Here is a 27,876-nt window from a genome sequence, read left to right as displayed (position 1 = left end):
GACAGTGAGGCAGAGATTTGCAAATCTTAATAATCAGATCAGAAATACCTGCACTTTCAACTTAGCTGCCTCCATCTTCTTCTGGCACTCTTTCTGTAACATGACTTTCTCAGGAATATCTCTCAGCTCTTTACTGTCCAGCTCCTGAAGCTGCTTTTGTGTTTCAGCCAGTTCTCTTTTGGCCCACTCAATTTCTTGCTCCAGTTTACTTATCTTCAAAGAATACTGCCTGCTTACAGACTGAGCATCCTTACCTTAAAGACAGCATATACAAATAGTTTAAAATGAACATAATAATCAGTTGAAATGTAATACTCACTTCTGGAGCTGAAATATTACTTACTTTGTTCTGGCTAAGTCAGTAATTTCTGATACATTTTCCAACTCTAAAGGAACCTGCAGTTCCCTTCTAACTCTGAAATGGAGATAAAGAGAGTCCTAAATCTGAACATTTCTGAGTCACCTCATGCCACTAAATAAACTGCCATCTGAGTGCCAGAGTGAAATTCTTCTGCCTACTGCAAATTTTGGCAGAATGGCTATCCTGTATTTCATAATTTTGTTCTTTTTTTTTTTCCCCAGAAGAATATGCCATTTATTTATTATTTAACTTTCAGGTTAATAATTAGTATATGATCTTGGATTGTGTTTCTACTCTATGACTCGTACTGTTCGGGCAACCTGGGATGGCACAGAATCTTTCTCAGACTACCTCAAGAAAAGGTGAATAAAAGAGAAGAGTGTAATTGAAGGGGCTGAGGAAAGAGATCCTTCCTGTCATCACAAGGCTAGTTTCTCTATCAGGACAGATGTGTAAAGGATGTATGCTACCAGGGACACTGATTTTTTCTGTCATCCACTTCTGACTCCCATTTCTCTACTGTTATAGAATATAGAAGATCCAATGATATATCTTCTCTCCAATCCCAGACACTATGTCAGAAATACACATCTACAAAGAGATAGCACTGACCATACATTAAAAATTACACTACTGTTGGATAAAAGCAATAATCAACAAAGCACAAAAAATATTTAACAAACAATCTTCATAGTAGAGTAGGCTGTAATCAAAATTTTCAGTGTGATGACAGCAAGTAATTAGCAAAATCTATGGATTTTTAGGTTGTTAAAAGTATTCTTGTCTAAAATATTTATGTAAAAACTAAGACATACAGGACCTTTTCCTTTGTTTCAGAGCACCTTAATTCCCTACAGTATCCAGTATTCCTACAGTAGCCAGTTACCTGTTCTTACTAACTCCTTAATAAGTTCCTCTTTCCTTTTGATACCAAGTGCAAGTTCTCTTATTTTTTGCTCAGCCTTAGCAAGTCTCAACTCTGAATTCTTTAACTTCTGCACATTAAAAACATGGATCTTCTGGAGGCTGTCAATCTCTTGACCTTGAATAAAACAAAGCAAAATAGAGTTATAAAATCTGGAACAGATGCTGTATTCAAAAGGTAGTGCTCTGCAAAATCGACTGTGTGCAGTTCTTCCTTATGAAGTACAAGAATCAAAAGGAGAGGAGAAAGCAGGGTATTCTTCCCTGCCATGTGTCTAAACAGGGAAAAAAAAAAGGATGGTATGCACTTGCATTTCAAGACCCTAAATCTGAAAAATATTCCAGAAACTACTTCAGTATTTTCAGTAAGATAATAGCATCCATTTTCTTTCATTGAAGTAGTACTAAAGATTTACATGTGACTAGCTTTTTGATAAGTGAACTGCTTTCTGGCTACTAGGTATTACTTAGAGGTTACTAACATCTTTCAGAATGGGAAAGAAAAACAGAAATTGGAAAATATACATTGAATTATAACAAAAAAATATTAGTAACAAATGCACATATTTTGCTGGGGAAACTGTGCTAAAGACATTATTGCATAATCTGATTCTGTAGTAAGATTTGCTCTAATGACTTCCATTATACCTGTAGTTGTGTCGGTTTGTAGCGCAGATTTATTAGACCAACCAGATTTGTCTACTCGACATTTCATGTCACTTACACCAGGAAGGAAGCACAGAGAAGTATGATTTTGTGTCCATGTTTGGTTTATGGAATACCTATGAAAGAACAATAAACATGCTACTCTGCAAATAGACAGGGATTTTTTTTTTTCTTTAAGCATACTGCAAAGTAGATAATCTTAACAGAGAAGAAGCTCAAACTTACAAAAGCATTTTTACCTTCTTCCTCATCCACACTGCTCCCACACACACCATCACCCAATCCCCCAGTCTTCAGGGTAGATTCTGAACCACAAGCAAGGATTATGCAATCTTTGCGAAACCTACATATATTAAAATTATTTTGTAGTATGCCCAGTTGGTCCCACAGGTTTACTGTAAGCATCATGGAAGGACTAGGCACTAATACTATCTTTGCTACACATTTTTCTGTAACAAAAGTTAAAGAACAACAAAAAATTACTTATATGAGGTTTTCTCTTCGCTGCCTGCATTGTCTTCCTCTTCATCACTCTGATCAGAGAGGTGGCAGTGAAGGACTTTATCTTGATCTTCTAACTTGCTCAGTATAATCTGCCTGCGAATATGGAATTCTGCCATTATCTGGGCCAGAGACAAGATGGGAGGGTTGGCATACCCCTGTCAAAAAGCACACAAAAATAGTGAAGGGTAAAAATACTTGCAATAATTTAGCAATTCATTATTCATATTTTAAAAAATATTTCACCACCTGATCTTGTAAGCAAAATTACACAGGTTTTCTATAGTAACTCTGAGTACCTTTGTAACAAAATGTTTTGCAAGAGCCTAGAGGAGTCATTCCAGACATGAAAGAGGGCACTGGTGGCAATTCATTATCCCATGTACTCAACATATTGGTAAGAATAATAATTCATTTTTATAATGTTTCATACTTGAACCCTCATAACCTCTAGAAAACCAGCTCGGGGGTGAAAACATGACAGCTATAGCACTTGTAGGTGGGAATTTTAAGCCTAAATATTTTGGATAATTGTGGCATAAACAAATGTTACAAAACTAGTTTTTCAGTGGGAAGTTAAGCAGTAGTATCTGAGAAAGACATCATTTGTTATCATGTCATGTCTAATGATTGGCCTATAATCATTATAAAGTAGAAGGGGGAAAATCTGGGTAGACCTTACCTTTTGGATCTCTGTCTCTGAAGGCAGGTGAAGATGGCGTAGCAGGTTTTTTGTGACTGGGACACTGTAGTGCCTCCTAGCAAATGCCATGACAGCTGGCCCATCTTCATAAGCACTTGGGAAATCTAAAGCTTTCACATCTGTAAACTTCTCTAATTTCAATTTTAGCTGATTAATGACTATGTGCTGTTCAACCATTTTCTCAGTCTCATGGAAAAAAAAATAAAGCAAAATCAAAACTGAGTTCTGTATTATATTCATGACCTCTAGTTCCTCACAGAGGTCATGAATCTTGTAAATCACCCACTGACCCTAAATTATTGTGCAGGGCACAGGCAAATTCTGCAACAAACTGAGAATTCTATGACATATCATCAGTCTCAGAATCCCCTCCCCACCTCCCACTCCCCAATGCAGTAAAGTTTAGACACATTTTTGTTCAGAAAGACCTACCCCGGTGTCCTGGGTTACTGAGTTACAGAAAGACTGCCAATGTGGGGTGTAACCAAATTGAGTACTCTACACCATTTCTGACATACTGTTAATGATGGATCGGCTGCAGTAGATGCCCAGTAGATGCCCAGCTGACACCTCAGGCTACAAGCTGGGTGTTAAATGAGATAAGGGAGAAGAGCCAAACCTGTGAGGAGGGGAGTGTTTTTTTCTTCACAAATGACTCTGCAGTGCTAACTTCTTCTGGGGAAACACCAGCACAGTCCCTCCGATCCTGAAGGGGACTGTGCCAGTGGGCCGTAATGGCTCAACAGCACCACCATAATGGACAACAGTAACAACTTAGACCACCAAGGATTCCCAAAAACATCCTCTGACTTTCAGGATTGCATCATTCCCATTGTGCAACTTTCCACCCTGGGAGAGGCGCTGAATCTCTTGAACCTGATCATACATATCTGGGGACTTGGAACCTCCATCATGCCTGGACAGATCCAGACGAGGCCCAGAACTTCCACAGGACCACCACTTTTGACTGCAATCATCACTCCAACAGGACTGCAATCACCACTTGATAGGACTGTAACCACCACCTTGGCCAACAGGTTGCCAGGTTGTAATCTGACTTTATGGGTCTAAGCTAGTTGTAATGTGTATCATTACATTTATTTTAACCTTTCTATTAAATTGTGACTCTGACCTGAAATCTCTCTCAAGGTAATTGTGTAGGTTTCATTTTTCCCACAGCACATCTGGTTTAGTTACATTAGCCTATCCAGGCATCTAGTGAGAAGTGGATGACATAACTAGGAGCTCGTGCTTGCTTTATATGTGTGTTTTTGGAGAAATAAAATGAGAATTAAATATTTTCAAATTAAACTTATGGTCTGAGTCTTATTAATTTCACATGTATATGGGCTTCCTCTTCCACTTTGTACAACTCCACTTTAAAGATTACTTGTAAACATGTACATGATCCCAGGTTCATCTGCTGCTTTTTCTTCCACCCAGCCTCAGGTTTGTTGATAATGCTAGTCTGGAGACTAGCTTTATCAACAGAAAGCAGAAGTTATCTGCTTCTCCTACCACATCCTCCATACATTGTTCAAAAGTACTTATGTTATCTGAACTGATTAATCCATAAGGCCAAGATTATATCCATTTTCAACTCACTCTATGATTTTTGATTCTTTTTGAATATGGTTAAAATCTGGCCTAGCAACAAGAAGGAAGTTGAAATATACCTCATGATACATTCTGCATTCTTCTACTTCGAGTCACACATTTTTGTTCATTCTTTATGTTGTTTTCTTAGATTGAAAGTTCCTTCTAAACACAAACTATGCTTTACAAGTTGACATTGTGTTGGAATACAATACATATTATTCCTATATCATAGAAAATAGAATATATGTATGAATATCATATCTGTTATCATTTTGTATGAAGTAACAGCCAACTGATCCACCTTGAAGCTATTTGTCCTGCATACAATTGCACGTACAACTCCACAGTGTAATATCCATTGCATAAATACATATGTGTATAAGCATTTATTACCTCCTGCCTCATACTTGCTACTCTAGAAGTCCTTATTCTATCATGTACCATTAAATTACATACACCTGTTTTTAAATAGAAGCGGCAGTTTAGTGAACTAAATGCCAAAATGGTGCCTGAAAGCTCTCAAGCTTCCTTCCTGTCTCTGATACTGAAAGAACCTTCTATCTAAACTGTGACAGCTAACTTGTATCCTTGAAAATTTATACAAGCATTATCACACACTATGGTGTGCAGGCTAAAAAAAAAAATCTAGCCAGAAGTGACAGAAAAGAAAGAAAGTGACAGAAGGAAGAAAAAGATCATGACTAGTTTACTTACCTTTAATGCACTGACTCTCCCCAAGCCATCAGAAAGGAAAAGGAAAAAGGAGAAAAAGTATAATAAGGAGAAGAGCACTAGCTATCCATGTTTATGCTTTTCTCTTTTAAAAATTCATATAATAAATTATCGGTAATCTGCATGTCTGGCAACATCAGAAGAATATTAACTATTCTAGGTGCAGTCTTCTCAACTTTGAAATGTTATGCACATACTAGCCTCCGTAATTTCATTAGCAAACTCAAGATCTAGAGAAGGAAAGAGGCAAGCAGCCTCTTTGTCATTACCTCACTTTCCATGCGTCTCTCAGTTTTCTCTAATGGTAAATGATCAGAAAGTCAGGATGGAATTCTGTCTTATAAAGTCAAAAGGGGCCAATTCTCTAATTCTAAATAAAGCTATAGCAAAATAAGTTTCTATACAACTTTTCAATTAAAGCATTCTATAGGATCCATATAGTCTTTTTTTCAATTCTAAAGCATCTTTCAAAGTCTTTCAAATCCTAATCTATTAATTGTCCTGAAACTCCTTAACAATGATAACAAATCTGGGGAGAGGGTTGTGTGTTATGCTTCAGGAAGCATGGAGAGCATGAATGGTTCACTTCAAGTTATGCAGTTCTGGCACAGCTAGGCTCATATACAGCCTCCAGGAATCACATTACTGTGATACATCCACTAGAAGAACCCAACTCATTCTGTGAAACAGCTCTAGTTAAAACAAAATGTCCCTAGTATTGACTAGTAATAAGTAAAAAAAATTCTGAGGGACCTGTTGAATGCATTCACATGGTAGAAGGATGGTTCAATGCAGATAAATGTGTATCAGTGGAAAAATACCTGTAATCTTTGTGTTTCTTGAGCCTCCTTTAAAAATTCCTGTTGTTCTTTCTTTTCTTGTAATAATGTCTTTATCTGATTCTGCAGTATCTGCACTTCATGATTCTTCTGGCTAAACAGTTCTTCATCCATAACTAGTACCTGCTAGGTAATAAAAGAAAAGTTCAGCTGAGCAAAAGGGACATTATTATTCCTACAACAAAATAAAACCTCATTTGTTGTTAAAAGACATGACCAGAACTGCAAAGTCTTGGTTATCTGCAGTTTCCAGCAGCTATTTCTTCACTTCTGTTCCATCTATTGATTTTGTTCTGACAAGTTTCATTCTTCCCAAGGAGATAATGTACTCGCAACCACACCTAATTTATTGAAGTATATAGTAAATTCAATTATTCTCTTAGGTATGCTGTTACATGTAGCTACAAGATCACAGCATCTCGTGATTAATATACTTCTCTAATGAAAACAATAAGAGCAACTGTCCTCAATCTGCAACTTGGACAACAGTTTAAAGATTAAAGAAAACACAGTGAATAAACTTATTCTGATTGATGGAGACTTCCAAATGTTGTTAGTCTTCTAGAAAGCCTGCAGAAGCCAAAGACAAAGTATTGAAACATTACATCAACCCACAAACCTTCTCATTCCTGCTCTTCCTATTTTTTCCTCCAAGAGTCCTGGTGGTGGACATATGAATGAGTTTGGGTGTTAGCTACAGCCAATCCGGTATTTTAATATCATGTAAGACAGTATTATCCAAGCAACAATAGCTGCTAGCAAAGAAATGCGTACGTACAGACAAGAATAGGTCCTCTACTAGTTATCAAATCTGTCTATATGCAAACCCTGCTCTGGAGTCTGTAGTGTCTCATTTATTTTAGCCTTTCTCTAACCATCTCTTCCTGGCTATGGACAGCATACTCCCAGGGGAAGTAGGTTTAAGCTGAGTTTAAGCTCAGCTTTTACCCTGTTTTGAACCAGGGAAACAGAGGTTTAAAACAAGCCACAGAAGAAAACCAAGAAGGAAGGAAAAAAGATGTGATTTAGATTGCTTGAGAACAAAGAAAAGACAAAATTTGTTTATAAAATTGCCTGATAACAATCTATAGCTTTATCAGTTTGGTCACAAACTTAAAAATGGGTTGCTGTTACAAAATTCTAACTTACTGGAGCACTGTCTCCTTCCACACATGGCAAACTCAAATTAGCTTTTCTGAATTGTTCATCTGGAATCAGAACTACACTCAGATTCCAACTGGTGTACAGTTGTTTTAAGTAATAAAATTAATTTTGATTTGAGATTATTTTCACTGTATAGTAACAAGCATTTCTTTTCCTTTGATGTTCACAGTCAGCATTTTAACTGAGCACATCCACTTCCTAAATGTTTCCAAAAAGAATTATTTATTTGATCATGTGTCAGTTCACTTAGGAGACATGCTCTCAGAAGGCTGAGAGCTCTTCACCCCACAGGTCATCTCTAGGACTATTATCTGCTGTGAGAGAAACAGCTAATCAGCACTAGCAGTATGACAGGATCCTCATGGGATATCTGCATGCTAAGACTCCCAGATGTTTTGAAATTTTCACCGTATTTCGAAAACCATAAAGAAGTATGATGCCACCAAAAAGCAAAAGTTGATGTTTAGCACAAAGGCAAATGTTAGAAAGTGATTAGACAAAGAAATCTGCAAATAGTTTAGAAAGTCTGTTATCTAAAGGCATGGTAATGGAAAAGGAAATACAGGAGGTTTTGTGAGACCATGGCTGAAGAAATACAGTTTAGGAAATTGCTAAGAGATAAGAAATGAGACTGTAACTTTGTAATATTAGACAGACTAGCATATTACATACATAGTATTAGACAATATTAGACAAAAGTTGCAAAACTTAGTCCCTGGGTTATCTGTAAATTCACTGATACCTTTGAAAATATCTGTATTGTAATTATATCTGTAATGCCTTTGATGGAGTAATATCTTCCCGGGATTCAAAACAATTTCTGGGTTCACAGGACAACTGCTGAGGGGATGCAACTAAGTACACACTTCCAAGAGAAAGGAAAGTTCTCTTTCTCTCTTTCTCTTCTTTTTCCCCCTAACTAAGAGGAAAACTAACTTACCTAACTAAGTACACTTCCAAGCCCCCAGTACCAAGGAAGAGCAAAAGAAAGAAAACTTGTGGGTCAAGACATAAATCGTACAATAAGTGAAGTGAAAGAACAGAGAAAATAACACAAGTAATGCAAAGGCAGTTAATTAATTCAAAACCAATCATTCTCTGCCTCCAAAGGGTAGATTGATGCCCATTTAGCTCCTGCACAAAAAGATAGCTAACATAACTAAATCCCCCTCCTGCCCCTTTCAGTTTCTGATATGTCACATGACGTGAAATATCTCTTTGGTTGCCTCGGGTCATCTGCCTGGTTGTGCTCCTCCTCTCCCTGGGCACACCAGCCTATCTATTCGCTGGTGTCATAGATAGAGAGAGTCAGTCCCATGATGCTATGCAAACACTCTGCAGCAAGACCTAAAACACTGGTGTTTTATCAGAATTGTACTAGTCAGAAATGTCAAACATGGCACCCTGCAAGCATTTATGAAGAAAATTAACTCCGTCCTGGTCAGACTTAGTACAACCCCCACTTCATTCCACACCATTTATGTCAGGCTCAAGCCCCACACTATCCAATGCAACCTTATTAATCATCCTTTCTTCCCTTCTCATCCTTTGACTTATGCACAGATATCATTCCTTTAGTCTATAGACTACTCCTGTAAAATACCCATAAAATATCCACTGTGTTTATTTAGTCCATGATGTGGGTTCTGTCTGGTTACAGAGATCACTCAGGACAGGAGCCCAGGCTATGCTACAAGAATAGCTGTATGATCCTACAACAGACCAGCACAGTCCTTTCTGGTGTCAGAGACTGAAATGTTATCACTCACAGCTTAAACATTGTCATAATGATTTTTTGCCTGTTACGGCAAAACTGTACAATGAAGCTGCACCACCAAAGCCCAGAGTGAATGTGCCTTCTGATTGAAACTGTGAGTTAAACTGACTAAGGCTATCCGAGAGAAGAAAAGTGAAAAAAAGTTAATTGGTTAAAGCATCTCAGGCCTGGGAAGTAATGGATAAGGCTGGAGAGCATTCACAGAAGAGCCAAGCCCAGCGGGTTGAGGGTGGAGGCCATAGCCCCAGGCTTACCTGTTGCCAGGTTTGCAGAAACTCCCCCTGGGGGAGAAGGGTTCCGGGTGCATGTGAAAACCTCTGGTCAGAGGCAGTGAACACCCATCTTCTGCTGTGCAGACTAGCTCAGCTGTGGGGTCCCCTACCTCAGGAAAGTCAAATCTATGAGACATTCACATGAGCGGGAGCTAAGGGGAAATCAAAGGCCCCCTGAAGAGTTCCTGAGACCCTGTGCCAGAGGACTGTTCATGATACAAAATGATGCAACTGACCCAAAGTCTTTCAAGGGACAGTGTCAAACATGGCCCCTCCTCAGGGGAGGCACCTGGGCATTCCCACCTGGCCCAAATGTATACTAATCCATTGGATACTATGCTTTTGGTGGGGGACCCTCACCACCAAGAAGACTAGATGGAGAGGATCTATGAGACATCATTAAGACCCATGAAGGGGTGGTGGTATGTTTCTACTTAATCTGCCTCTGTCATTATTCCTGTCCCTCCTTTTTCTCCTTTTCTTTCTTTCTTTCTTTTCTTTCTTTCTTTCTTTCTTTCTTTCTTTCTTTCTTTCTTTCTTTCTTTCTTTCTTTCTTTCTTTCTTTCTCTTTCTTTCTTTCTTTCTTTCTCTTTCTTTCTTTCTTTCTCTTTCTTTCTTTCTTTCTTTCTCTTTCTTTCTTTCTCTTTCTTTCTCTTTCTTTCTTTCTTTCTTTCTTTCTCTTTCTTTCTTTCTCTTTCTTTCTTTCTTTCTTTCTTTCTTTCTTTCTTTCTCTTTCTTTCTTTCTCTTTCTTTCTTTCTTTCTTTCCTTCTTTCTTTCCTTTCTTTCTTTCTTTTTCTTTCTCTCTTTCTTTCTTTTTTTTTCTCTTTCTTTCTCTCTCTTTCTCTCTCTTTGCCTCTTTTATTGTTAAATAAAATATATTAATTTTTTGGCATCAACATATAACCTCGTTTGGTTTTAATCCCATTTCAGGGACTAATCAAACCTCAGAGTTCTTTCTGTTTTATTCACAGAGTTCTCTTTGCTCTAATTAGAGCAGATTGTAACACATGGTAGAAGCATGGGGTTCAAATCCACAGAGCTGTAAGTCCACTGAATCAGTATCAGAAAGAGGAAGAGGTCTTGCATCTCAGGAACTGGTTGACAGCAACTGGAACAGTAATCTTCCTGGAAGACCCTTTTATGTACAGACTGCTTTATGTGCAAAGTTTCAGGACCAAAATAGGTGCAATGGCCCACTTCTCATATCCTTTTCACAGTCATGCAGATAGAACTGTAGGGTGGGATGCTCATGGGCCCATGGTTCCCCTTCCCTTAAGCAGAGGAATTCCTGGTCATGGTAGCCAATATGCTGGCCTGTCCAAGCAAGGGGGTAAAGAGATTATCCACATTATCTTTTGAGTTGCTACACCTTGTGTAACAATCTTTCCACAGCTGAGATGCAGACCCATATCAAGGAGTGGGAACAGAGATTTTCACTAAATCTCTAGGGCTGGCAAACTGTTCTGTACAAAGTTGGTGCCACAGAGTCAGCCTAATTCAGCCTTACTAGGTTGCTGTCATATGATGTCTATGTGTTCTGTATAGACTTCAGCATCTCAGATTGTGTGCACTGTACATTCTTTGGATCTTTCAAGGTCTCATTATTGTCCATGTCACTGAAGATCACCTTCACCACCTCTAATTCCCTCAAACATTAAATATATTTCTCTGTGGCAGTCCACAGGCCTCACTGTATGACAATATCTTCCATAAGAGAGTACTTTGTCTTCATGCTCAATAGGAGTCCTGGTGGTGGCTGACCCTCTTCCAATCCCTCTGTCAGTCCCACAATCTCTAGCAAAGAATCCCAGCTGCTGCGTTCCCCTACCTTTTAGTTCCAGACTGTTAGCCCCACTACTCCAGCTCTGGAGCAACCAGAGCAATTAGCTCATCTTGTCAGGCAAAATCTTTACACATTATCTTGCAACTAGGTCATGGATAGGGACTAGGTAGCTTCCACCTCTCATGATTTCTGTCTCTTTCCTTCCCTATCCTGCTGTGGAACAGGCTGCCTGTTCTGATTCTTCCTCTCTCCTCCTCTGAGCAGGAGCTGCTTCTTCTCTTTTTAGCTTGATCTCTGCTTCCACTGTTTCTTTACTACAAGATCAGCTATTACAGTTGAGGGTTCAGTCTCTGGTTTAGTGTCTCTGTGGCCTCAGACCAAAACACCTTCTCTGTCTCAGACCACCACAAGCCTGTTTATGGGCTTTTAGACCAGACCCTCTTGCATTCCTAAGGGCACTGGACACTGACTTTATAGGCACGGGGCACATCCAACACAGCTATAGAAGTCACTGTGTTTCACGTTCGTTCCTTCAAATAATGTATTAGTTTGATGGGTTAATGAGCCTGTTCAGATTTGAAATCACAAGCTGTCAGAGGCAGCAATGGCCCCGTGCTCCTGCCCAACTCCTCCCACACATACGGACACCCCAGGGATCAATCACCTTAGAGCATGTTCCTGGCATGCTTAAACCATGTGGCAACCCCAAAGAGCTGTTTAACCTTATCCAAGTTGGGATCACAACACATCAGCATGAACAGTCTGATTACATAAGGATACTCAAGGAACTCAGAAGCCATTACATCAAGGCTATAAAAAAATGTCCTGGAGGAGAGGAAGGGATAGGTACCACTTTTTCCCCTCTCTCTGCAAAATGCCTCTCAGAGAAGAAGAGGGGGAAAGTATAGTTGCTGATTTTATCCATGACGTAGTTCTTGGAGGACTGGGACATCCACAATATAAGACTCAAGTACCAGATTAGGCTGATGGCCAGTGGTTTTGTCATAGCTCTCCCAAGCAAAGGAAAACAAAGTAATAAAGAGCAAACAAAACAGCAAAATCTGAAAATAGTCATTAATGATTCTTGGAGGCTGCTGTACAGCTAGAAAGGAATCAAGCATCTAAATATTCAAGAAGACATACAAATCAGCACCCAAAGAAAATATGCAACTTCATGACCTGCAACAGTCATTAAACATCTTAACCAAACAGGTATCAACAGTTTACTCTAGCACACTATAATGGAATTTGTTATTATCTTAAAAGCCTTGAGCCACATCTATTTGGGTTCCCAAACAGACTGCTGTGGGTTACCCCAGTAGGCAGCTAAGCACGCAGAGCTATCTTTTCACTTCCCCCTACCTCCATCTCCTAGGAGGACACAGGAAGGGCAAAGGGAAAGTGAAAGCAAGAAAATTTGTGAGTCAAGATAGAAACTGATCAGTAAGTGACGATGAAGTGCAAGACAGAAAGAAAACAAAACAAAAGAGATTATGCAAAAGCTATTGCCCACCACCTCCCAAGGCTGACTAATGCTCAGCCAGTTCTGGGCAAAATACAGCTAAATCTCCCTAAACCTCCTCCTCTCCCTTTTTACTGCTGAGCATCATGTTGCGTGGTATGAAATCTCTCTGATTAGTTCAGGTCATCTGCTTTGTTTCATGTTTGTGTCTCCAACTATTCATGCATCCTCCAATCTATTCACTGGGGAGTGCAGGCAGAAAAACAGAAGGCCTGTCACTGTACAAAACACCGTTCAGCAAGAGCAAAAACATTACTGTATTATTACCATTGTATTGGTCACAAATCTAAAACACAGCACCCTCAGGGATGCTATACAGAAAACTAACTCCATCTCAGCCAGACCTAGCATACTAGCATAGGTAAAATCAAGTATCTAAGAGATAAAACAGTTCAGCCTCAAGAACAATCTTGAAACTGACTAGAGAAAATATAACATTACTTCACTCATCTCTGTTGTCACTGATTGTGTATTCAAACACCCATTACAAAACACCTATGTCCCAGAGATTAGCCAAATGAAATTCTACAAAGCTGTAAATTAAATTTAATTGTCAAATTAAGTACAGGTGACAATTTTTTCCATCTTTCAAAACACAGTTCAAATTTTGGCAAATTGCTTTTTTACTTAGTCATTTAAATAAACAGCTTATAATTAAATACCTGGCATTTTTTTAGTTCCCTCTTCAGCTGAAGAATTGTAATATGATGTGGTACTGGGCTGGTCTCAGGCCCTGTGTCAGTCTCCTGGATGGTGAGAGCTTCCTTCCTTACTTTCTGCACCATTGTGATCCAGCTCTGCAACCTGTCCCGCTGACTTCTTCTTAAGCTAACATCATCATTCAAATCAACCAGAAAAGGTAAAGCTTCATCTACACAATTTCTGTAACTGAAGTATTGAACCTGAAGGCGAGTAAGCTGCTCCTCAAGTGAACTGATACGGGCTTTTTCTTCATTTAAATCATGTAAATGCTGATTACTGACCTGCTGGCTCTGCAAAGCTTCCCGAAGCAATCTGATTTCAAGTTCCATTTCATCAATTCGGTCTTTTTCTGGGTTGTAATTTACTACTGGTTTATTTCTAATGTTTTTTGCTCTGTTGGCATATTTGAGGGAATTTAAAGATTCATCAAAGTCCAGTGAGGATGGACTTATACATGTTATCATAACAGTCTTGGCATTTCCTCCAAGGGAGTCTTTCAGAATACGAGTGATTTTAGCATCCCTGTATGGAATATGTACACTTTTTCTTTTTGGGTCTCCAAGGGCACTGATGACATTTCCCAAGGCCAAGAGACCACTATTGATCTGAACTGATTCTTTGAAGCGTTCACCAGTATTTCCAGTCTTTGCTACCCTCTCTGATCCTGCCAAATCCACAAAATGAAACTTTGAAGCGATCGAATCCTGTGCAGCATTCTGATACTCTGCAGACTGCTTCTGATGAATACTGATGGTAAAAATGGCATGAGATCGACTAGAGTGCTCATTCATCTGTGTTGTGCCTGTGTGACGAGCTGCATTGCCACTTTCCAGCAGGCTTATCACTTCATCTGCACATTCTACCTGGAATTCCTTAGCACCGACAATCACTTCAAACACCAAACCAGATGAAAAGTAAGAATAATTTAATAAATTCTAAATAGCAATAGTTTACAATGGTAATTCTTCAGCAACAATTTACAGCAATAACTGTAATAATGTATTAGAGAAACATACAAGCCTGCTGTGGCTATGACCTACCTGTGAGGTCATAGCATATAGCTACAGAAAAAGAAGATATAATATGCGAAAAGCATGAGGTATAACACATCTGAAACCTGCAGATATTTAACGTAGGGGTCTATTGTGCCATAACATTTGAAACAGTATCTTAGACACAAGACACAACTCATTTACACATTGCACACTGCACACTACCTTTACAATTTACAGTGTGGTTTGTTTCTAGACAGAACTTGCAGAAACAATAATTGTGTTATTTACTTTACCATTTGTTGCCACTTCCACCCATATAATAGAACATCTATATTGCTGACAGGCATCTAAACCCCAAACTGCTTCCAAACAGCTAAACTGAGCTTATATTCTGAAACTTTACTATTTTTTTCATTTTATTCATTAGTAGTGAATAAGCACTTTCAAGAGAAAGCAAGAATAATTTGGACACAAACTGAAACCCAAAACACCAAATTTGAGAGCTGGAATCCTACCTGTATTTCCCTTCTCATCTTCTCGAATATGTAGATCTTTCATGGAGGTCTCCAAATCCAACAGATCTCGAAGTTCTTCCTTGTAAACCTCTATATAGGATACCTTCACACAGAAGTTAATATTACGATGTTCAGAAATATGATTAAATAATTCCTGAATAGCCCGTGGGATTATGCCCCTTTCATCCACTGCAACTGATGCTAAAATATAAGCACAAATGTCACAGAGAATTGCAGTCATTCTGTCACATAAATTACAAAGACTGAAATTTGAGAGAAGCCTGTGATATTTATTATGCAACATACAATGGAATCTAAAGAGCTCATTGTTCACAAGGATTTTTGTAATTTTTGCATTTTTTGTGTATGTATCAGAAGTTTTGTTTGCATCCAGTTGTAGTACTGTTGCATCCAGTACTAGGATTCAAATTTAAGTTCTAAATGATATAATATTATAGTGATGGAAGTTATGAAAAATATGGATTCTGCTTTAAAACTATACTACTCAGAGTACAGATTTTTCTCTATCCCTACTCAATATGGTTAGCAATGACATCTCAAGGGTTTGAGAAACTATAAATTCTACTTATATAAAGCAAAATCATCAGTAACATAGTGAGACAAGATTTATGACCAACATTAACAGTAATTTCCTATTTTTTCATAGACATGGAACACTGGTGCCAAACTCTACTTTTTTTTTTTAATATTCAGCATAGGATAATGTTTCCATTAATAATCTGTGTTCTTCATCCAAGACTATGGAAGCTGTTTGCCTATGAGACAATAGCAAGAATCTCTTTTACCAAAAAACTAACTGATTGCTCACATCTAACTATTAATTTAGTAAATATATTCATTAAACTAAAAGGGTGTAATTGCAGAGCTATGATCAGCCTTAGACTGTGACATCCACTACCAAAACAATTTAGCTAGCAATGGTACTTATAGGAACATTAAATAACTACTAGTGAAGGGAATAGAAGTGAAGTTACAACAATAAGCAGAAGAGGCCAGTGGTATGAGGTTCAACAAAGCCAACTGTGGGGTCCTGCCCTTGACTCACAACAATCCCCTTCAGCACTACAGGTTGGGTGGGGGCAGAGTGGCTGGAAAGATGCTCAGCCAGAAAGGACCTGCAGGTGCTGGTTGACAGCAGCTGATCACAGGCCAGCAGTGTGCCCAAGTGGCCAAGAAGGTCAATGACATCCTGACCAGCACCAGCAACAGTGTGGCCAGCAGGGCCAGGGCAGTGATTGTCCCCTTGGCTTGGCACTGGTGAAGTCACACCTCCAGCGCTGTATTCAGTTCTGGGCCTGTCACTGTAAGAAGGACATTGAGGACCTGGAGTGTGCCCAGAGAAGGGCAACAGAACTGAGGTAGGGTCTGGAGGAGCAGCTGAGGGAGCTGGGGTTGTTTCAGCTGGAGAAAAGCAGACTTGGGATAGACCCCATTGCTCTCTACTGCCACCTGACAGGAGGGGGTCAGTCTCCTCTCCCAGGTAAAAAGTGACAGGACAAGAAGAAATGACCTCAGGCTGCACTTGGGGAGGTTTAGATTGGATATTAGGAAAAATTTCTTCACTGGTCGTCAACCCATGGAATGAGCCTAGTTGTGGACCTGGAAATGCAGAGTTAATGGTTGGACTTTAAGATCTTAGGGGTCTTTTCCAACCTACACGGTTCTGTGATCCTATGATTCTAAATAAAAGGAAGACTCTACCAAGATATTTACAATACTCTTATTTATATCCATTTGGAGGAATTAAATCATAAATTTCTCTGATGTCACAGAAATTTCCCCAAAAAAGTAAACAAATCCAACACAGAATGAGCAAATAAACAATTAAGTGCCTAATGAAGACATCTTCAAGGTAAGATAAATGTAGTAAAAATTTTCAAAACCATTATATTTCAGAAAAAAAAAAGTTCTAATATAAGTTGCATGTTAAAATGTGGAATGTGAAAGAATACTTAACAAATTGGGTTTTTCTTAGATATTTTTGGTATAGTCTAATTTATGGAGAAGTTTTTAGAACTTGAATTATCACACAAACTTTGGAAGTTTTGGGTTTTTTACTACAGATTTTTGCCTTGGTCCTTAAAATTATGCAGCACTATCTGCTATGTAAAAAATATTTAACTTGCAAAAATGCACCCTCTACCCATTAAAAAAAACAAAAACCTTTCCATAACCTACCAATGTGGTCACCACCGATGGTGTAAGTCTTCCCAGAACCAGTCTGTCCATATGCAAACACTGTAGAATTGTATCCTTCAGTCAGAGACACCAGAAGAGGCTTAATACAAACAGCATAAACTTCTTCTTGGGTTGAGTTTTTGCCAAATACAAAATCAAAAGTGAAGACATGGTCCTTTCCAATGATAACTTGTTTAGCATTTGGGACTAATCTGACACACACTTGGTGGTTATGAAGTATTTCTTTGGAAAGCAGGGGTCTGACTCGGACTGCCACTTTAACTGGGATCTCCTCCATGCCAGACTGCATCCTTGTGCTTCCCACTCAGTATTCACGAAGTCAAGAAGAAATCTGTTACCACAGCTCTGTTCACCTCATTCACAGTTGTCTGCAACTAAGAAAATAAGTTTTCCATGTTATAGAATACAAAAGAACGTATCTCCTGAAGTGAAAAGTAGAGATTTCCTAAGGAACATGTAAGCACCATTACAGTCTTGAAGACGACCTGATACAAATGCGTCTCTATTAACAACTATATAATCAATTAATAATTTATTTTTTCATCTATTAATTTCCAGGTTAGCAGACTTAAGTCTGAAAGTTGCCTGATTTCCTATTTGAATATAACACAGTCATACAAATTGTAAGACCTTTAATAAATACCGTTGATAAAGCAAAGGCTTACAATGGATCCTTTCATTTTCCTGTTCCTGCATTCATATTGCATAGGCAATACAAATCAGTCAAACAAAAGCTTTTTCTCCAGAAGTTTTATACACATACATACATACATACATACTCTCTTCCACTTATCAAGCACCAAACATTTCTAATGCAACAAGCACAAAGAATAGTGGTTTTAAATGTATCTATTTGCTACCTGTAGAGCATTCCTCTGATTTTGATCTGAAACTTTACGCACATATGCAATTATTTTTCAGTAATTATAATTTTAGCATACACCTTACACTGCCTGGTGCATATTCATTCTTACAGCACAGGCATTGCACAGTAGCACATTTGTAAATATTAAGGAGTTGCCTTTCTTTAAAGCTGTTTTTGACTAGAATTCAAAAATCTGTATGGGATCCCAGACACGTATTTTCCGTTGTTACTAACTCTGAGAATTTTTGTCATGCAAGGTAAAGTTTGCTGAACTTACTGCTCTCACACACATTGTCTTCCAGAAAGCTGTATTACTGAACTGGCAGAAATCAGCTAAGCTCCCAAAATTTAAGTTTGTTGAAATCTAATAGCTTAAAACAGTGTTATCCCACAGCAGCAAAGAGAAGAGCTTTTGCATTTCATTTTACTCCTTTTAATTTTAGGACTTGGTTGAACTTTGAAAAAAGAAAAGCCCCATTTTATTGACTGAGCACAACAACAAATAAGCAAAGTATGAGAATTACTTGTATCATAAGGGACATGGCAATCAGAAACAGATACATAAACATACAAACTACAGATTAAAAACACATTTTGATTGGTAATTGAGTTTAGTTACCTGGGTGCATTTTTTTTGCCCCCTAGCAAGTGCTGCTCTTAAGTGCCAACATTTCCTACTCTCTTTTTAAAGTTACATTCATAAACAAACAAACAAATAAACCATGTCCCAGGTGTGGGAAGAAAACCGTATTTCCTAAGAATCTATTTGTAAAAGAAGGTGGGAATATGAAACATTCCCAGTAAGTCAAGGCAAGAGCGATACTCGGGCGTCGACGGCCGCGGTTGCCGTAAGGCAGAGGCAAACACACAGGCAACCTTTTCGCTTGCAGGGACGTTGTGAGTGCGGCCCAGTGGATTCTCCGTGTTTGCAACGCCTCCAAACCTGAGGAGCAGCCGGGATCGTATCACGCGTGAGTGTCGGGAACCGCTAGAGCCGCGGAGGCCGCCGTGCCGTGCCGTGCCGTGCCGTGCCGTGCCGTGCCGTGCCGTGCCGTGCCGTGCCGTGCCGTGGGCCGGGCCGCAGCGAGGGCAGCAGCCGGCGGCGGCGGCGGGCGGCTCGCGCCGTTCGCGGCCCTCGCTAGGCAACGGCCGCCATGCCGGCCGCGCGCACAGCGCCCCCAGCGGCGGGACGAGCGCGGGCGGGGCGCGGCTGGCGGGCTGCCGGCCCTTCTTCCCGCCCTGCCCGCGTCTCGGCCCCGCCGTCCGGGGGGCGCTGGGCCGTGTCCAGAGAAGCGCGACGGAGCTGGGGAGCGGTCTGGAGCAAAATTGCTGCTAGGAGCGGCTGAGGGAGCTGGCGCCGTTCAGCCTGGAGGACGCTCAGGGGCACCTTACTGCTCTCTACAACCGCCTGAAAAGAAGGAGTAGCAAGATGGCTGGCACTCGGCCTCCTCTCACAGGCAACAGGTACGAAAGGAAGTAGCTTCAAACTCTGATAGGGAAGGTTCAAGTTGGACAACACGAAAAATTTCTTCACAAAAAGGGTGATTAAATATTGGAACAGGCTGCCTAGTCAGGTGATGGAATCACAGTCCCTGGAGGTGTTTAAGGAAAGACTGGACGTGGCACTCACTCGGTGCCATGGTCTGGTAGACAAAGTCGTGTTCGGTCACAGGCAGGACTTGGTGATCCCAGAGATCTTTTCCAACCTAAGTGATTCTGTGATTCCTCCCATCCCTTCCTACCTCCCTCACTGCATGGACTGAGCCCCCCCATCTCACCCCTAGTAGTAAAAACACAGATACATCCCCGTGGCATGTCCATCACCGCACTGTTTATTGGACGATTGGACGGGTTACATTTCCATCTCTGAGCATTAAAGCATCTGCCAAGCACCTGCCACCTGCATGCAGGTATGACAGGGGACAGGCAGGAACAGGGAGGGGCCGAGGGGCAAGGTACACCACAGGATCTGCACACACATCTGGCTGTGCGCACAGGTAGCCACATACACCAATACAAAGATCAAAGCAGGAGTAATAAACCCAACCTTAATATGGGTTGCCTGCAAAGTTTACACTGTTAATTCCAGTCAGGGCAAGCAAAAGATTAAAAGAAAGGTAATAAAAAGGTAGTAAAACAATGGGGAAAGAAAGGCACATTGTTACTACATCACTAGAAAACAAGCATATGATTTAACAGTTCCAAATTAGTGCATGACAAATCACCATATAAAAAGCAAAACTGCAGTTCAAAAGATAAGGCAGCAATACAAGAGCTATCAGACTGGACTTAGTAATATATACACCGTACTCGGTGGAACGGGATATCTTTCATCTCTGCCCTATGATCCCTGGCATAATCCCAAAGATAATAATCGAGTAAAACTGCATTGATTTTTTCATGCATGTCCTGACCCTTCTTCTGGTAGAGCTCCTGAAGGTGCTTACAAATCAATGCACAACACCAAATAGAACAGCCACGGATCTCTACCTCTTCTTTATCTCCAGATTGGAAAAGTGTTCCTGCAAACACAGGAGACAGAAATCCGTTTACATGGAACAGACAGAAGACCAAGGACTGACTAAATTTGTGAATTTTTTTCCCGTTCACATTTATTTTGTTCTAGGATTCTAGTTCTCATGACTTACCCAGCAACTGTTAACAGTGTTGCTATACATTTTCTAACCGTTACTTTAATTTTACCATATTGCACTTAGAAGCTTCCCTTCAATTTAAGCAACAGCCTGTATTCTAAGGAACTGCTTTTGGAGCAGGGTGTACTGCAAATCATATGATCATTTCTTTGCTTACAGAGACAAAAAATATAGTCTTTTATTGTAGTATACTTTTTAGTATATAATTATTATACTTCATAGTATATTTTCTACCAGGATGACTGAAGTCTAAGATTTTAAATTTAAAAACAAACAACCCCCCCAGAAGAGCTGAATTTAAAGAGAAACAGTGAAATTATTTAAATGGGAATCTTCTCATTAGGATTCATGGAAGGATAAAATATCTATGAGGTCTATTTAGTTATATAGATATGCATAAAGACATAAATACATGTGCAGCAATTCTTTTAAAGTTCATGGGCGACTGCATTAATCTGTTTATCTTCCTGAGTATTTCTGAAATTGCATAATAGTAGTTCTATATCTAAATACAGTCATTTTACAGTGCAAAAGAGATTGGCTTATTTTTAGACACTAAATTTCATGGTTACTAAGTATTAGGAAGATGCAGCCATGCTTAAAAAACGAAATCCTAGTCATTTGCAATTAACTTCATTTAAAGCAATATTTTTTAATGGATACTTAGAATATTATTTTGCTTATTAACTAGCAGTTCAGAGAATTCCCATGCTTTTACAAATTTGAATTAATGACAAAATCATTGTTCTGTTTATGTAAATTTCAAAAATTTTAACTATTCTCATTCTGAAAAGTGGTTTTGCAACAGCAGCTTTTCAGAAACTCCTATTATCTTTTGAGTCTCTTTAATCCCTCCCTTATCAATGTTAATCCACAAAACAGTTAGGTCTTTATAAAAAAGTAACCTTTAGATCTCACTCAGGATCAGGGTTAGAGAAAAAGTTCCTTCCTGTTACCTCATCAGTACCTCAGAAATCCCTGGAGGAAAAAAACTGACACATTACCCTTACATGGACAGCATATTACATTTTAGAACTAGCCTTAGTCGACAATATCAGGCAGTAAAATTACTTGATATTAGCAAGGACAAAACAAACCTTCACGTAGTTTCTTCATTAATTTTTCAGAATACTTCATTGCTTTTAAGTGAACAAGAACTTGTGGAATTCTGTAGTCAGCAAATATTGTCAGACTGGAAATATCGTCAAAAGAGCCATCTCCTTTGCCTTCTAAAACACTCCATGTGTCAGCCACAAGTATTTGTGCCCGTTTGTAGAAAGACACCTTCTTTTTCTGAAGAAAGAAATTTATGGATTGTTTAAGTGCCTGATCAATAAATATAGCAAATAACACATTAGGCATATCATATTGTTAAGCAAACATTGTTTAACTGGAACAGAATAAAACTGCAACACTCTTAAATATCTTAAAATCTAAGGAATATCAAACTACAAACATGGATTATGTGGAATGCTCATAAATAAACTGAAATAAAAAAGTAACATAATAAAAGTTACTACAGCAAATAAAAATTGTTTAGAATATGCCTGGATCTCAGAACACATTCACAGCTGTTTACTGCCACTTGGCAAACACTGTAGTTGAACATCCAGCAACATTAATTTTCAGAAACTCTACATTACATCCAACCTTTTAATTTGACAAGAGAAGTGTAATAGGCATATATTGTACTAGACAATTAAAACATTTTGGTAATCCATTTTTCTGTACTGTTAAAGAAATAGAATTCTGGTGAAAACTTAAATGAATGCTCTTCTTTGTTCACTGCCAAGATGCTGTAACTATTCCTGACAGCAAATCACATTTTTTGTCCTTGAATGATATTCTCCAAAAACACTGGGAAGTTCAACTACATTTCCAAGAACAACTTCCAAAACATCCTCAAAACTCCTGCGTTTCCTATGCCTCATTCTATTCTTGACATAGATGCACAAACTTATTTCTAGAGAACATACGTGATTTTGTAGCTTAAATAACAAACCACCACCTTAAATATCACACGAGAAGTGGTAACAAAACATAAATAATTAACAGACCACATTTTATCATAGCTCCTTCTGTCCCAAAGCAAGGGTGTCATTCTTGCATAGTATTAGGAATTTTCCAGTAGTAAAGTACTGACTGTTTCTAGCACCACACCATTTCGTAAGAGTAGAGGAAGGCAGAATCAGAACGGAACTTTGCATTTCATGCTGTAGCTTAATTAGGAAAAAAAAGTGTCTGGGACTCATCTGAGCGGATAAATTTATAATTTCATTGTTAACTTTTTTGTTGTACAGAACATATTAAGTTTATACAAAAATCTCAATATGAAAAAAGACTATGAAGCATTTCGAGTAAATTTTCCCACTATTTATCAGAAATCAGGAAAAACACTAGGTGGATGATACTACATGTCAAACTGGAAGAACTTAAGAACTTCTTTACTGTGCAAGTGACTGCACTGGCACAGATTGTTTAGAGAGATTGTAGAGCCTCCCTCATGGGATATGCGCCAGAACTGTCTGGACACAGTCCTGTGCCATGTGCTCTGGGATGGCCCTGCTTTAGCAGGGAGGTTGGACCCACTTATGGTATGGTCCCTTAAATCCTTACCTAGTCTCTGATTCTGTCTATGATAGACAGTAAAGATAGCACAATTTATCAAAAATTGAACTCTTTTCAACATGGCAATAAAACTATATCTCTTTTGTCTTTTCTTCTGCAACACTTTGCCTTTCCAGGAAATAGTACCATGTACAGGAACATTTGCATCTTCTCTGCAGTACAATGTGCTAATATTAAGGAATATATCTAATTGTGACCTATTGACATTAAAAGAAAGGAGGAGTATTGTGTTGGCAAAGAGCAAAATGGGATAGCACAGACAATTAAAAAAAAATCAAAGAATAGCATCATGAGAATTTTACAACCTCCGCCCCAGGCGATGGATGGTAAGTAAAAGATGAATACATGCAATACAGGGGAAGATCAAAAAAGGACTCCACTAAATCTCTGTCAGAACACAGAAATCCTGATGTATGAGTACAATATTAAAACTTAAACTGCTGTTGGGAATCAAATATGAATTATCCACCAAGGAGAAAAAAAATGTTTTGGAGTTTTTGGTCTTGGTTTGCATTTTCTTTTTCAGAAAAATTAACACTGGCAATTTCTGGGATTACATGTGTAATTATTAAAAGTACTTCGTATATGTACTTAGAAAAACATACAGTCAAACAATTGTGCTAATTTTAGAAGCTTCCCTAGGAGATCAGCTGTAGCAGTCTGTGATAGTATGATTCTAATGCAGGACTTAGATACATTTCTCCTTTGGAGAGTTACTGAAAAGCACTGGTTTGTTGTTGGCTATTTCACTATCTTTCCAGTTCCCTCCTAACCCTTTAGAGGTCTTACTTGTGAAAGCTCAACCTGCTGCCATAAAAATAATGTGATCCATATGTGATCCATGTCATCACCTTCAAAATGCACATCCTGCTTAGTGAAAGCAGAAAAAAAAGCTTCCATACTCATGCAACAGGCTGTATTACTAAGTCAGTGCTTACGGTCTGGGATCAGTTTTGGAACAGCTTTTCATTCTGTAGTCTGCTGCTGCTTTTAAGGAGGCTTGCTTTATAAAGCACTCATCATCATCTCATGAAAGATATAACATCAATGAATACAGTCACTATAAAGATAAGAAAATATCACTTTACTTAGAAAATACTCCCTTTTCGATCATAAAAATTGTCAAAAAATTACTTTTTGTGTTAAAAAAACAAATAAACCCAATTAAACAAAACCAGTAGCTTCAAAGATTAATTCAAAAGAATCTCTGATTTTTTATGTAAATATATTTTGCTTCACAGCAGGAGACAAAGGAAAATAAAATAACACCTCCTACTGAAGGGCAATAAATGCAATAGGTTCAAAGCTTCAGTGACTGGTATTCCAAGAAGCTGAAAAGACTGCACAGACCAGTAGTATAGGCTGTACTGTCACTAACAAAGTCTTCTAGATTTAATGATGTAACAGCTGAGTACTACTTCACATGCAACTGAGCACACGAGCTGCTACGTAAGTCACAGGTGCTAAATGAAAACCATGCCTGTATAGGCGAAAACTGGGAGAGAAAAAATATCAGACAATCTCTGCTTAATTCCCATAATTTTCTTTCAGTAAACGCTTCAGTATACTGTCAACATTTGTAAAAATGTGTGTTACTTCTAATCTGTAGTGATTTGAGTAATGCCTGTTGAATCAACAGCCGTTAGAGGGTGGAGTCCCAGTAGCTGTGCATTAATTCTACCAAAGTTTCACTTCCTTCATTAGCTGCAGAGAGCCTTAAGGTTAAAGAAAAAGAAGATGGTGGGAGAAGAAGATGGGGTCGTCAGCAATTCAAGGGATGTGGGAAAAAAAAAAGGAAAAAGTATTCCCATTTTTCAGGCAGGAATTATCTCAAATACTATGCATTTTTAAGGAGTACAAAGGAGGTGTGATCTAACTGGGAATCAGAGTATACCAAAATAAATTACAGTAAATTGATAAAGAGACAGCATATGAGAAAAAAGGTACTCCTCTGGTGGGAAAAGGAAAGTGACTCTTGTCCTGACTAGTTGTGGACTATCAAGTGTCTTTTACAGTTACTAAATAGTAGGATCTTCTTCCAGAGCTTTAGAATTAGCTTACCTCAAATACAGCTTCATCTCTGTAAGAAGGAAAATTTTCCAATACGAGATGTAGCAGTTTCTGAGCACTCTTCTCACTCATTTTAACACAGGTGAGGAAAGACCCTCCAAACTTCTCTAACAGAACAATTCCACTTTCGTTCAGCACCCGGTGTCTTTCTTCAATCAAAGGCAAAGGTACTTCTGTGTCAGAGCGAAATACATGCCTAACTTGGTCAAGCGTCATGGTGGCAAAATAGGATGCACTGGTGATAGGTATTCCTTCAGAGAAGTGAAAATTAGATATTTAGGCAATCACATAACATATAACACATAGACCTAGTGCAGTGGTCTGCTAAAGGAAAGCACTTCTATAGGAAGATCTAAGAAATCCTTTAACTCTTAAACCCACCTTTGCTTTCAGCAAATTGCATATTTCAGCATATTGCTTTCAGCAATAACCACATCCAGAGAGCTGCTCACAACTGAATTTATAAGTGCATACAATGTATTCTTCTACAGCAAATTTCCAGCATACAACTATAGAACTGTTGTTACTTTTTGTATGTAATTTTCCCCAACTGCTTAGTTTTTGTATTTTAAGTGTGATTTTTACAGAGCACACTGGCAAATACAGTCAGTATATAACTAGTTTAGTCAGAATAGGCCTGTTTTCCCATGGATCCTAATAATGCTGTGCATTTACAAGAAGTGTCTTAATGCTAATACCTCCTTCATTTACCAAATAACTATGCAGAAAATTTATGAAAACCTTCATCTATACCTACTAACAGTTGGGGTTTTTTTTCTGAGAGTAGCAAAAAGAGTGAATAAAGTACTCACTAAAGTACTGGGTCTAAATACGAAACTTTAAAATATTGGTTTTAAAATACTGGTTTGATGGGCATAGGGGTTTTCAGATTTACTTTAGACACTGGTATTTGATTAGTCCAGAGGATTCTCTCTTTATGCCTCACTGTTTCATTTGCCATGGAAATATGCAACTTAACTTTAGAATACAGGTGAAATAACCCAAGTCACGCACAGCTGACTACTGGCAATCCTTAAAGTCTTTTAAATGGAAGAGAGAACCCAGATACAGCCAAGAGTTAGGTAGTTTCAGTATAAGGGTATTTTGAAAGCACTTCCAGTTCCCTTCCCCAAGCTCAACGGGACGCCAGCACATGCACAGCTACCGACACAGCAAGCAGCAGTTCCCAATAGCGCGTCCCAGTTCCGAGGCGCCGCCTTCATTTAATACACGACGCTCGGCCTCCGACGCCCCTCGCCCGCAGCCCCGGCCCCGCTCCCCCGCGCTCACTGACCGTCGTCCAGGGCCCTGTTGACGGCGGCGCACAGCGACCAGTAGCCGCTGTAGGTTTTATCCTTGTACTTCACAAGGTACTTGCGGTCCTCCTGCTCGGACCAGAAGGAGAAGTTGAGGGTGTCCACCAGGAACACCCAGTCTACAGCCTCCTTGTCGGCGGCGCGGGGGTTCAGCTCGTGTAGGCTTTTCCACCCCGCCAGCCCGAACTCCGCCGCCGAGGCTTTGTCGAACAGGCTCTCCGCCACCCTCCGCGCTCCCTCTTCGTCCACGAAGACATCTTTGCTGTGCTCGGCTATGAACTTGGCGGACTCCAGCGGGGACGGGAACACCTCCATGCTGGGCAGGAAACACGCACGGTGCCGAGGCCAGCCTCTCTGCCGCGCTTCCCGCCGGGCGCGCACGGGGAGCAGCGCCGGCCGCCCGGGCCCGCCCCGCCGTGCTGCCGCTGCGCGCAGGCGCGGGCGGAGGCGGGCTGGGAGACGCTCGGGGGCGGGGGCCAGAACAGACCCCGGGCCCGGGAGCGCTTGGGCCGGCACGTTCGTGTTTAGAGTGGCCCGCTCAAATCCTGCCAGGCTAGAGCAGTGGGCAGACTCAGCTTCATGGCAGGGAAGTTTTCCAGAAGATTCCCATCATTGAAAAAGAGACGCATAAAAAGAAAAAAAAAACCTGAGGAACGAACAATGTTTGTGTTAAGCTGTTGGGTTCTTTTCCCCGATCAAAACGGAAAAGAACCAAACGAAAGACGGTCCAAAACCCCTTTTGCATACAAACACAAATTGGAAGCACACAGAGAAATTGAGCCTGTCTTAGTTAACTTCCATTTTGCCCAAAACCTTAGCCTCGATTGCTGACTTCTCTACAGTTTAGGTACCAAGCTGTGTACCAAGCCAGCTGCCTTCCCACTGACTAAAGAGATGGCATTTCTTTCTACAGAACTCACTGTCAACTCTGCCAAGGGAGCCAGCCTTATGTGTAACGTTTCAGGGTCCTCCCCTTTACCATGCCACTTTAAAGAGCAGCTGTGTTAAAAAGGCCAAGTTCACGCGCCACAAACTGGGGGCGGAAGGGGAGACACAACAAACCAACC

The 27,876-nt window shown here is 39.6% G+C and overlaps 2 protein-coding genes across 6 annotated transcripts in view; both read right to left on the bottom strand.

Annotated features, from left to right (window-relative positions):
- KIF27 (kinesin family member 27) overlaps positions 1-17,595 on the bottom strand; it is a 33,048-nt gene extending 15,453 nt beyond the window's left edge. For all 4 annotated transcript variants that reach the window (XM_038125371.1, XM_038125372.1, XM_038125373.1 and 1 more), the window contains exons 1-9: positions 17,256-17,595; positions 15,057-15,257; positions 13,507-14,435; positions 6,308-6,451; positions 3,135-3,341; positions 2,435-2,610; positions 1,934-2,067; positions 1,248-1,403; positions 49-254 (exon numbers count right to left, since the gene is read on the bottom strand). In XM_038125371.1, the coding sequence (XP_037981299.1) occupies positions 49-254; positions 1,248-1,403; positions 1,934-2,067; positions 2,435-2,610; positions 3,135-3,341; positions 6,308-6,451; positions 13,507-14,435; positions 15,057-15,257; positions 17,256-17,565 (2,463 nt within the window). In that variant the 5' untranslated portion in view covers positions 17,566-17,595. The remainder of the gene's footprint in view (positions 1-48; positions 255-1,247; positions 1,404-1,933; positions 2,068-2,434; positions 2,611-3,134; positions 3,342-6,307; positions 6,452-13,506; positions 14,436-15,056; positions 15,258-17,255) is intronic.
- A 2,357-nt stretch (positions 17,596-19,952) lies between these two features.
- Positions 19,953-27,757, bottom strand: CZH9orf64 (chromosome Z C9orf64 homolog). 2 transcript variants are annotated; one of them, XM_038125392.1, is made up of 4 exons: positions 26,788-27,757; positions 25,485-25,666; positions 21,893-22,088; positions 19,953-20,663 (listed from the first exon to the last, which is right to left on the bottom strand). In XM_038125392.1, exons 1-4 carry the CDS (start codon positions 27,122-27,124, stop codon positions 20,431-20,433), a joined length of 948 nt encoding a protein of 315 aa, XP_037981320.1. In that variant the 5' UTR covers positions 27,125-27,757; the 3' UTR covers positions 19,953-20,430. The 2 variants fall into 2 exon arrangements, with proteins under 2 accessions (XP_037981320.1, XP_037981319.1); XM_038125391.1 differs by having other exon boundaries at positions 25,485-25,744; positions 26,788-27,699.
- Between the last annotated feature and the right edge of the window lie 119 nt (positions 27,758-27,876).

Source organism: Motacilla alba, chromosome Z (genome assembly GCF_015832195.1).
Source record: "Motacilla alba alba isolate MOTALB_02 chromosome Z, Motacilla_alba_V1.0_pri, whole genome shotgun sequence".
NCBI classification, from domain to species: Eukaryota; Metazoa; Chordata; class Aves; order Passeriformes; family Motacillidae; genus Motacilla; species Motacilla alba.
Note: the sequence above shows the minus strand (reverse complement) of the source record. Positions and strands in the feature narration are given on the sequence as shown.

What these genes read in the sequence shown, in the direction of transcription:
- CZH9orf64 (XM_038125391.1), bottom strand. Translation starts at nt 27,124, where the DNA reads ATGGAGGTGTTCCCGTCCCCGCTGGAGTCCGCCAAGTTCATAGCCGAG. An exon ending in CAACAGGGCCCTGGACGACG is followed by an intron (nt 25,745 to 26,787) that starts GTCAGTGAGCGC and finishes ACTTCTCTGAAG; the next exon opens with GAATACCTATCACCAGTGCA. An exon ending in AATGAAGAAACTACGTGAAG is followed by an intron (nt 20,664 to 21,892) that starts GTTTGTTTTGTC and finishes CTGTGTTTGCAG; the next exon opens with GAACACTTTTCCAATCTGGA.